The sequence below is a fragment of the Microtus ochrogaster genome, linkage group LG3 (genome assembly GCF_000317375.1).
Source record: "Microtus ochrogaster isolate Prairie Vole_2 linkage group LG3, MicOch1.0, whole genome shotgun sequence".
NCBI classification, from domain to species: domain Eukaryota; kingdom Metazoa; phylum Chordata; class Mammalia; order Rodentia; family Cricetidae; genus Microtus; species Microtus ochrogaster.
This window is the reverse complement of record NC_022029.1, coordinates 26,851,824-26,863,488: the sequence shown is the minus strand read 5'-3', so window position 1 is coordinate 26,863,488 and position 11,665 is coordinate 26,851,824. Positions and strand designations below refer to the sequence as shown.

Here is an 11,665-nt window from a genome sequence, read left to right as displayed (position 1 = left end):
ACAAAATCACTTCTGCTGTGACTAAGTAGAGACTGATCCCAGGACACACGTATAACTGACACCCAGATATCTTCTTGAACACTAACTTAACAATACTTTAATACTGCCACCAAAATGTTGTTTTTTTGCTGGGTAGTGGTGGCGTGCGCCTTTAATCCCAGCACTCAGGAAGCAGAGGCAGGTGAATCTCTGTGAGTTAGAAGAGAGAGCTAGTTCCAGGACAGGCTCCAAACTACAGAGAAACCCTGTCTCAAAATAAATAATAATAAAGTTGTAAGCTAATTTGACAAACAAAATTTTATCCCCAGCCAGTAACAGAAAAGTAGAAGGTGACAGGTGCCTGTCTCATTTATATTGGTGATCCTTATAGAACTGCAAGTAGGTTGGCCTTCCCTGGTTTGGGTACTATGAAGCATTTGACAGTAAGGTTACAGAAGTATTGTAAGGGTAAAGTGGCTGAAAAGCTACATGATAGAAGATGGCTTCCAGAGAAAGATGCTGGGGACCACAACCACCTGTTCCAAACATACCGGATGTTTCAAATAACACAGCACAGGCGAGCTTAGGTGAAGACTGGAAATAGTGAGCAAAAATCCCAAGCAGACTGGGCAGTGTGAAGTCAAGAGCACCAGATATCCTGTGACAAGGACTCTGGGGTTACTCCACATGAAAAGGACAGAGACACACACACCCGCTGTCTTCAATCACAGGAGGCCCCCAAACTCATTTCTGTTGCTGAAAACACATAAGCAATGTCACTTGGTTTCCTAAAACCGGATGCCCAAGCCCATCACAGGAGCTACAGCTTAGTGGGTATACCTGCAGAGGGTCAGCTGAAGGCTGCAGAAGGACACACAACCCACAAGCAATATGCAGGAGTCTTGATTTACACAAGCCTGACAGAGCATATCAAGGAAACAAAGCCTAGAGGCATAGATTCCCTTTGATGTCCTACTTGGTATTTAGTCAACTTGACCCAAGCTGGAGTTATCTGGGAAGAGGGAACCTCAACTAAGAAAATGTTTCCCACCAGACTGGCCTATGGGTGAACCTCTGGGGCAGTTTCTTGATTGGTGACTGATGTGGAAGGGACCGATCTACTGCAAGCAGTACCATCCCTGGGAAGGTGGTACTAATTTGTACAAGAAACAAGGCTAAAGCCAGAAGGAGCAAGGCAGTCAGCACCACTCCTCCTGGGCTTCTGCTTCAGTGTCTGACTCCAGGTTCCTGATTTCCTGCCCTGACTTTCTTCAGTGTTGGACTATGAGGTGGAAGAGACAGATGAAGTAAACACTTTCTCCTTCATACTGCCTTCGGTTATGGCCTTGTATCAGACCAACAGAAACCCAAACTAAGACATTCTGCTTATTTGGATCCCATTTACGTGGGGTAAGCACTAGCTTTAGAAAAAAAATCAATACATTGACAGCCACGGGAATCAATATAAACAGAGTGGCTGTTTCACTTGCAGCTTACAGGAACCTCTGAAACAACATGGGCAGCTGGCCTACTGCAGGAGGATACAGTGTGGACTCTGAAGCCAGTGGCCATGCAAAACATCAGCTATGAGAGAGAAGGCACCTGTTTGCCTGCAAGGAGCTCAGCCCCTGTTACATTTTATATATTTCTGTCTGGATTCTATGTAACAGAAACAGGAGCCAGCAATTTCCAGAATTGGTAACTTGAGAACTAACGAAACAAGACAAATACAGACAAACCTAGATGAATCACGATGAAACTGTAGATCTCAAAGAAGGGGAAAAAATTTGAAGAGGAATAAGGCAGCAACAGTCAGCTGGACAAGATGTCCCATTGGTGACAGTTCTAGCCCTACATCTAGGGAACAGGCTCCAGCCAAGGCCAGATGGCTGAGGTGTTGTTTAGTCAAGGACTACCAATCCTCTTTTTTTTCTGAGCAGCAGCATCTCTTGCCTTTCAGGGCTTGCCCTGTATACCTCTCTCCTGCCAGTCTCTTGCAGCCTCACTGGTCCCTCCCACCAACCTACACTCCTCCACACACTTCAGGCTTTTGCTGTCCAGTGAGAACTATCTGGTCTCTTTCCCTGGCACACGTGGAACCTGTTACCATGTCTGCATCAGAAGCAACCCCAAATCTGTGGTTTTAAGTCCCCGCCAACTACCTCATGCCTTTTCTCCTTTTCCTTCTCAGCCTGCTCAAGGCAGAACAGCCTGAACCCAAAGCCACAACACAAGCCCGGCTTTTGTCCTAAACAGGCCTGTCATGGGCATCCATGTCACGCAGGATTGCCAGTCCTTTCAGGTTTCAAGGACTTGGGGTCCCTTCCTGAACCACTTGCTCTCTGCAGAGCACCTCCAGTCCTCAACCTGGCTTTCACATGCTTGGATACCAGCAACTTTGGACAAGAGGGAAACTACATCCATGCTGAACATGAATGACTACGTTTAAAAAGGATCGTTTCTGGAAAAGAATAGCAATGACTTGCATAGTGTTTTCGTCATTTTGGAGATTTTAAGTTATCTAAAGATGAAACTATATGGATCTGTATATGGGTTCTGTACAGATGTTATACCATTTTAGGTTGATACTTGGACACTTGAGGATTTGGGTTCCTGAAAGGGATTCTGGACTCAATTCCCCATGGGGACCAAAGAATGACTGAGTAAACTTATCTGAAAACCCCATCCCCAACCACTGGTTCACAATGCCCACCACGACAGCCTCTGGCACTTAGATAGATGTCCATTCCTTATCTGCCGACCCCAGTCAACACTCACAAAGTGGGCTGGTTGGCTGACCATCACATCACCCGACACTCGACTGAAGGCACCCAGGAGGCTCCTCTGTGACAGTCAGTCCTTAGCTTCGGCCTTTAGGAATGGAGTGTTGTGTGCCAGACTCCGATATCTCCGAAGAATGTTGAAGTTTGGTTCTGAATCCTAGCAGGGCGATGAACACTTCACATCCACGGGGATGTGTTGTGAGGAGGGGAGATCAGTCGCTTCCTCTGCATTTCCCACAGGCTGTGACTAACAGACCACACAGGGCTCTTATTTACGCACCTCCACACTGCCTGTCTTCTACTGACACTGACGTCATTGCATTCCCAGCAAAATGAGAGTCACAGGCAGGGAATAAGAATCCAGCACTCTGTGCGCATGTGCACGCGCACACACACACACGCACACATACCAGGGAAAGCACACTGTGTATTATCAAGATATTTTATTGTATAGTAGTGCACAGTAATCAACAAACACAGATTCCAGGGGCTAGAATGTGTAAAATGGCTATCACAGGCCTCTCCTCTGCTTTCAGTAACTACTTAGTAAAACAATGTTTACTATGTCTATCGGGCTGCCTGTGAACCTTGCACTACAGAAGTGTGAACACAGCACTGGTCAAGTCTGGAAAATCCTTAGAGACGCACTGATGAGCTCAACTGCTTGCTCATAATTCTCGCTTGCGTGATTTTCCTTAATAAGGACAATATTAAGACAATTCCTCAAAGTATAATTTAAGTTACTGAGTGTGAGTCTTGCAAAACCCAAAACATTTGCATGTGTGTTGTGTGTACCAGTGTGCACACATGCGTATGTGTGTTGTGTGTACCAGTGTGCACACATGCGTATGTGTGTTGTGTGTACCAGTGTGCACACATGCGTATGTGTGTTGTGTGTACCAGTGTGCACACATGCGTATGTGTGTTGTGTGTACCAGTGTGCACACGTGCGTATGTGTTGTACCAGTGTGCACATGTGCGTATATGTATTGTGTGTACCAGTGTGCACACGTGCGTGTGTTGTATGTACCAGTGTGCACATGTGCGTGTGTTGTGTGTACCAGTGTGCACACGTGCGTATGTGAAAGCCAGAGGACAACCTCAGGTGTTCCTCAGGAATGCCTATGTTTCCTTAAAACACACACTTAAGTGTGTGTGTGTGTGTGTGTGTGTGTGTGTGTGTGTGTGTGCTAGGCTGACTAGTCAGGGAACTCCAGACATCTGTCTGTCTCCACATCTCCAGGGGCTAGGATTACAGTGCATGTAAGCATGCATAAATTTTAAGTGAGTTCAAACTCAGGCCTTCATGCTTAAAAGGAAAAGGGAAGTACCAACCAAGCCATCTCTCGAGCCCAAGCACCAACCGAGCCATCTTTCCAATCCAAGCACCAACTGAGCCATCTCTCCATCCCCAAATATTGTCTTTTTAAAAACCAACAACTCTAATTGTCTCAAAAACTAAGCACGTGTGCATTCACAACCACATATGCAGAGAAAAGGCACAAAAGCCCAAAAGTTAAGGTCAGGGTTATGTAAAGTCCGAGGTATTAATATCAATATACAGTGAAGTAATAATACCTTTGTGCTATTTTATCAGAGAAAATTAGATTAAGCTGATTGGTTGCAAATGCAGCCAGTCCAAACAATGGAACCAGTGCTGTAAAGTGCGCAGCACCTACAAGTGCCCTGCTTCCTCTGTGTCTCCTCTCCAGCACCCATGAAGCTGTCCTGCACAATGTCAGGACTCAGGCAGCTCAACCACTCCCTGACACATTTTGTACAAGCCTCGGACACAAAGGCCAAGGGGAACAGGCCTGGTTGACGAGTTCTAAGCCTCCTTGACACTCTCCTGCTTTCAGATTTATCTAACTAAATGTAACTGATCAATTTGGTTTTATTTTCTGTGAAACTAGCCAATGTTATAGCGAGTGCCTTTGTAGCCATAAAATGAATAAACACCCTGAACCAGTAATTTTCAGAAACAGACCATTAGATACAATGTCCATGACTTAACAGTGCGATTTTAAATTAAAAACATCTGACTTAATATACTATGATATTTCCTTTAGAACTTTTTTGGTGCAATGTAAAAGTGGAACAAGTCAAGCAATTGAGAACTCAGGTCAGCTGAAGGCTGCAGTGGCTTCATGAAGGAGCCAAGCTCTCACACCTTATCAGACTGTCACGTTCGGTCAGGGGCCTTTCTATAAGAGCCGGGCTCCAGGACATAACTGGAATCTACCAAACTGTCTACTTTTACCTTTAAATACTTTTATCTAGATTTTACTGTATTTTAGAACTTGGAAGAATGTTTCATTTAGAAAGGAGAAAACTCCAACTAAATAAAGAAAACTATTCACAAATATTCCTTTAAACTAAAGCTAAGAGTCTATAGAGTTCCCAGTACTGAATGCTGTTTCTAAGTCTAGTCTCTAGTACTTGGTAATTTCTGGAGGTTTACTGCTCCAGATTCCATAGAGACTAAGGACATCTGATGAGACAGAAGCAATGTGTCCTTCTCTGTGCTTGCCAACCCCCAGCTGTACAAGGTGTGACACTCAGGAGGAACAGGTCTGTGCCTGTCGCAAGCTGTAAAGAAACAGCCACGCCATTCAGCGAGCATGCAAGCATTTATAATTCTGTACCCAGAGAAAACAACACCCAACGGTTCATCTGACATACTATTTCCCATGGAGTCTGGACTTTACAGCTTCCATGCTAGCTTAATATTTTTAAACAAAACATTTTCAGTGGCAGAGCCCCAACTCAATTCTTCAGAGGTTTAGCTTCATGGGAACTGATACACTACATTCCTTTCCAGACCTGCTGTGCAGTTCCCTCTGCCTGGGTGCTGCTGGCATCACATACAGAACAATATTCCCCGGGGGGCGGGGTGGGGGACCATCCTGTGTCCTCTAAGATTTCAGCATCCTAGTCTTTACCCAACAAACACAAGTGCCATGCCTATCTGTGGTGACCCTTGTTCTGGGGGAACAAGATCACCTTTTTAACAAAGAGCGACCCCTACAGGTCAGAAACAGAACAGCGAGTGGGTTGTGGTGCCACAAGGCAGGATGGCGCTGTTTATTTTTCAGTTTCCACACTTGAGACGGCGTGAACATTAGTTGCAGGATGCGGTCTGCCAGCAAACCGTGAGAAGCCGCATGGGACTCTTCCTGCGGCTGAACCAGAGCTCCCACCAGGCAAATGTGGTTCCATGTTCAATCAGCATCCAGGTGACACTGATGCTCTTTGAAGGCTCCATGTTTGTGGGTGTGAAATCTAAGAACCATTTTCCAGACCATGAGTCCGCTGCCAGAGGACATCTGGGCCCTGCGCAGCCTACAGCTGGAAACAACCAGAGGAAAACAAGGTCCACAGCAACAGCTGGCCGCTATTCCTCCTTTCTTCTCCTTTTCCTCTCCTTTCTCTTTTCTTGCAAGTTCTTTAGGTCAGACATCACTTTCAAAGTCTTCCGAACCCACATAATCTAGAATCGTTTGAAGCCACGGTTAAAACTGGAAAGCACATGGCTGAAGAAAGCAGGACAGAAAAGGTCTGAACCATACATACCACGATGACCATGGCGTTCACCAGCAACGGTGCTGAGAACACGAGAGAAATGAACATCCCCCGGGAATCGAAATACTGGTATTTTGCAAACGATCTGTTTTAGGAAAAAAAAAATAAAACAAATGAAAACAATTATTGGACTCTCAGTCCTGGGGGCGGGTGACAAAAGAACAGCAGTTAGCAGTCTGGGGTCACTGAAGAGTCTGCATCCACTGTACCACATGGCAGAAACAGGCCTAACGTCTCTCATAAATTACAGAGGAAGAGCTGCATGCCCGCTACTGCTACTTGAAAAGTACTGTGTCTAGTACTCCCTGCTCCCAACCACCTTAGTGAAGTAACTACCCGTCTGTGTAAGAGACCTGAAGGCTGCATGATTCCAATTTGCCCCGGGGTAAAAATCCAGGCAGCAGAGGGTGGGAGCTATCTATGGGGATTTCTCTCTCAGCAATGCGGGAATATGCTAGACCGCTGTTTTCACTGACTCAGTAGCAGTGACTGTGAACCTGCTGCATGAGCTATGGGTTACAGCAGGGAAGAGTAAGGACAGATTGACTCTTACAGGAAGTCTACGGTCTGCAGAGAACGAAGGGCTCAGGCAGAGTGCATACTGACTTACTGAAACAAAGCAGGGAACATGGGAAGCTTTGGGTGCAGAGTCAAGACTCGTCTCTGACCTGAAGAGGGAATCAACACAAGTTTGAGGTGGCGGTGGGGCCAGCAGGAGGGGCTGCAGCAGAGGCCATGGGCAGCAGTACTGTCCTGGGCCTTTCTGATTGATTAGGGATGTGTGGGAACGTTTGGAGTAGTCTCTACTGAAGTCGACAGGAGAATCAGGAAAGCCAACTTAGGTGCCAGGGCTGGGAAAGCAGGGAGAAGACCGTGGCGGCTCCGGCACTTCCAGGTATAGGGAAGACGTTTTTTAGAGGAGAGGGGAGAGGTAGGGAAAGGTCTCAAAAGCACAGCACCTACTCAGCACCTTCTAAAACTCCCACCTTGGAATCCCAAAACTCAAATTACTTTGAGATACTTGTAATCACAGACTGTAACTTGATTGGCCAGCACCTGAAGCGCTCAAGTGGTGCAGTGCACACGTACACAATTCTTAAAGCATCTCACTGTTTTTTAAGCCTCTAAGGCCCCCTGACCAGAAGGAGTTATTTCAAAAGTGGCACTAGGATTTTTGTTTAATGATACATAGCTTCAATGAGGAGCTTTGACTATTTATTTTTATTAATAAAATAAAGACATTAATCTTCAGTTCACAACAAAAATATTTAACTGTTTGTTTCTTAAGACCTCAGCCTACATATACAGGGTGCTCAATATTTAAGTGGCCACAATTCCTGACGGTCTCAGTTTCCCTGTCAGTCTCAGGCTTTCTTGACAAAGTTCTATATGATAACAGCACCACAGAGGGAAACTCCTAGGACACAGTCAAGAGCACGGGAGCTGACTTTACCTCCAGTTCATTGCAGCTGCTTCATTGATATACTCAGCACAATAGACCAACGTGACTAAGAGAAGAGAGAACTCATGTTAGGATCTCATGACCAATCACTATCACTACAGAACAAGATCATACGTTTTTACATATAGCAACAGAATACCAAAACATTTGCCGAGAAATGTAATTTCCATTTTAGCTTGGGTGTGTTAAGGACTGTGAAATTGCGAAGTTATAGGATTGGCACATGTGTAAGATGCCAAGGGTCTCTGTGAGACTCCTGTGAAGCCATCCTGCACTGGTGGGACCACCATAGTTCAGGTGGGAAGCTCGAGCTCAGGAATGAAAAAAAAAAAAAACAACTCTAATGTGTTATTGCTCTTAAACTTAGAAAACTGTCCCACCTTCCAAGGCCCTCAAGACCCTGCACACAGTTCTCATCCTCATCCCTGCCCTTGTCTGCTTGAGCCCGTGAGCTTCTATACTGCCTGCAGACAGGCACACAAGGCCCCTCGGCATTTTCCCTGCACACCGCAGCTCAGTTCTTATCAGAATGATCACTAAGGTGGGTAACAGTACAATTACAATACATCTATGGCTATCTACAGAATGTGCGGGTCCCCAAGGACACTAAGCTTAGAGCCCTATTTTGCTCTCCAAGGTAAGCCCAGCATTTCTTAGAAGAACCCTGAATGGAGAAAGGACTCGTTTCTCTAAGACAGCCACTGGTCCTATGTCCCACCTCTCACAGTCAACTGATTAAAGTTATCTGAAATCAGATTTCCCACTTACCAGGCGACATCTCCTCCTTCCACGGCCCACAAAAGTCAAGTGTTTACACCTGTAGTTATTCAGCCTAGTAACACTTACTTCCTGCAGACTGTGGTCTCTGACCTCTGATCCAGCTTCCTATCTATCTTCCATCCTATATTTTTGGGAATCTGTTCACTTATCTGCAATTGGGGCAGATATCATGCCTGGGCCAGCCAGCTATTAACTGATATTTTCTTACTGACATTTTACTGAGTATCTTTTTGATCTAACTGAGGGGCCTAATATACTGATTGTCCCCATTTGGTCAAGTACCACGATTTTTATGGCGTGCCTGCTTCTCTGTAATCTTTCTCCATTCTGGATACCTAATCCCTTCCCACAGTTTCTAAAGTCATTATCTTTAAAACTGATCTGAAATAGTATTTTACGTAGAGAAGGTCTCTTAATTTTTCGTATAATTTCCAGGGCGTGCAGTGTGGAACTAAGCCCAGCAAGAAAATATCTGCATGAAAGACATGCCATCCAGGACTGAACTCAGGCAGGAAATTGTCCATGTAAGAGGCAGCATAACAGAACCACGGCCTTAGTACACCTGATGTTCCATATGCTTCCTGGACAGCCTGAAGTGAAAGGAAAACTCCCTTCAAGTTCAACGTCCAAAAATTACTTCACGGTTTCCATAGAGAACAGAAGGTTGGGGAAGCCCTGTGAAAACATAATACAAACAAGCCCGGGACAGTATCCCAGCAAAGCACAGGGATTCAGCTGTCTCCTACTCACCGAGGCACAGGAAGTGTCCGATCTGTAGTTTATACCTCTTTGATGAGAAGCAGGTAAGGAGCAGGCACAGCACATGGAAGACGACAAGTCCTAGGAGCCAGGGCTCTGTCCAGTCTGTCTCCTGTAAGGATACAGTGTCAGAAACGTGGGGTTGGTGGTATATCTGCAAAAATGCTTTCCCGTGGGTAATGAGAATGGCCGGCCCCTGTCCCTGCGTTTTGGGATGACACAGCTAAGCCTCCCAGACAAGTGGGAGCAAAGAGAGGAAAGAAACAGTGATGCTTCGGTAGCAAACACATCCACGAATTTTATACAAAGATTTTAAAGTCTGAGCACACAGACTGGAAACCATTGCCCACTTGGACTGGTGAATACAATTCTTCCCAAGCTGGGTGAAATCTAAAGGGTTATTGTCATCTAAACTAACAAGCTGAGTAAAGAAAGTTGGCCTAGTCAAGGAGATACACTTGGAGCGTGTGTGAAGCTGCCAAGAGGAAGTTCTTATCAGGGCCTGGAAATGAGAGTCATCCTAACCCGCAGGACCGAGTGTCCCCAGCACTTCTGCAGTGCACCCAGTTCGCTAGACAGTGCTTCATCAGTTCCTTAGGGATCATCTTCACAGATGATCAGGGTCCATACCTCAAGGCTCAAATCTTTCTGACTGTCCCCACCTGATACAAGGTTCCTAGTTCAGATTTCCCAGTACTTCCCCCATGCCCGCCTATGTCCAAGGGTACTCAAAGTAAGACTAGCTCTGGAGTGTGGGGCCCAAAAGTTTGGAGTTCACTGCCCCTTAATGAGTCTTCTGTGCCATACCAGAATGACCACTGAGTCAGACCAGAGCCCGTTAGGGAAAGTCAATGCACGCTGCCGCTGCCAAGATCCCACCAGCGTGGGCACACTGGTGTTGGGGGATCCAGAGGTAGGCCTGGGCGTATCCAGGGTCTGCCCCATCCAGCGGAGCCACGGCAGACACACAGGTGTTGGGGACCCAGGGCACCGCCTGCGAGCACCCAGGGTCTGCCTCATCCAGTGGAGCCACGGTAGACACACTGGTATTGGGGACCAGGGCACCGCCTTCGCGAACCCAGGGTCTGCCCCATCCAGTGGAGCCACAGGGCGACTTCGGGAAGACTGAGTGCCCGCGCCTGCGAAGTCCACAAAAGAACTAGCGACTCCCCACCACGTGCCAGGGCCACCCAGTCTCCATAGTCCTCAAGTTACCATGATCACCGCGGGGATGCTGACCGGGAAGGTTCTGACCGAGAATGGGGAGGGCATCACGCCGCCGGGGATACCCACAACCTGGAGAAGTCTGCGGCTTCCGGCAGCCAGGAAAGTCGCCTAGACGTCTCGCGAGATCTACGGGTACAAACCAGGCATTTAGTTCTTCTCGCGAGATTTTCTTTTTCTTTTTCTTTTTTTTAAAGAGGTCCAACTTCCACTGCTAGATTCGTGAATTTCTGTAAGCGGTGTGAAAAGTGCTTGCCTGATTCTGTTTCTCCCAAACTCCTTGGAAAGCTGCTGTTTCCACAGAAGCAGCCAGCGGCTGGGGCCAGTTTGCCAGGGTCTGACAGCACCCTGCAGGGTCGCACTGCAATCCGGGAATGAATTAGCGAGCTCTTTGGACTCAAGCGTCCTCCTCACAGACCTGGGATCAACTGGGGCGTCTGTACCCCACACCTGGAAAGGACACGGCTACCCCCGCACAAACCCGACTTAAATATAGCGTGCTCCTCAGAGACCTGGGTGGACGTGTCGCCAGTCCCACAGAATCGGAATGAGCTCAGCATCCTCACCACGACCCGGGACAGATGCAGACCCAGGCTGGGTACTGTGTCTGTGCTCCCCACAGAGCCCTAATGAGCTGGATGGTTTACACCCACAGAGTCGTAATAGATGACTTGGCATGGGCACCCTAAAGACCCAGGATGAATATAGTGTCAGGTCCCACAAACCCTGGATAGGCATAGCGTCGGGGTCCTACAATACACATAGCTTTTCCTCAGAGAAATGGGATGCCAGTGGTGTCTGTCACAGACCCGAGATAGACACGACTTTTGCCTTGCAGGCTAGGAATATGGTGCCCATGCCTCACAGACCAAGGATGGATATGGCATCTTCTTCAGAGACCTAGGATAGATATGACACCTTCTGCAGAGACCTTGGATGTGCACGGCATTTGGATCCTCCAGGGGTGAACAGGTTATTTCCACCCCACAGATACAGTATTCATCTAGCTCCGCAGACCTGAATGCACACAGAATCCTATATACCTAGATGGACGCTGTCCTCCCTGAATACGTAGGTGACCATAGTGACCCATCCC

At 47.0% G+C, this 11,665-nt stretch overlaps 1 protein-coding gene across 1 annotated transcript; it reads right to left on the bottom strand.

The window, feature by feature from the left end:
* Positions 1-4,191: 4,191 nt before the first annotated feature.
* Positions 4,192-10,691, bottom strand: Tmem18 (transmembrane protein 18). The gene is made up of 5 exons (XM_005360659.2): positions 10,561-10,691; positions 9,337-9,457; positions 7,798-7,852; positions 6,336-6,429; positions 4,192-6,252 (listed from the first exon to the last, which is right to left on the bottom strand). Exons 1-5 carry the CDS (start codon positions 10,615-10,617, stop codon positions 6,157-6,159), a joined length of 423 nt encoding a protein of 140 aa, XP_005360716.1. The 5' UTR covers positions 10,618-10,691; the 3' UTR covers positions 4,192-6,156.
* Positions 10,692-11,665: the final 974 nt, after the last annotated feature.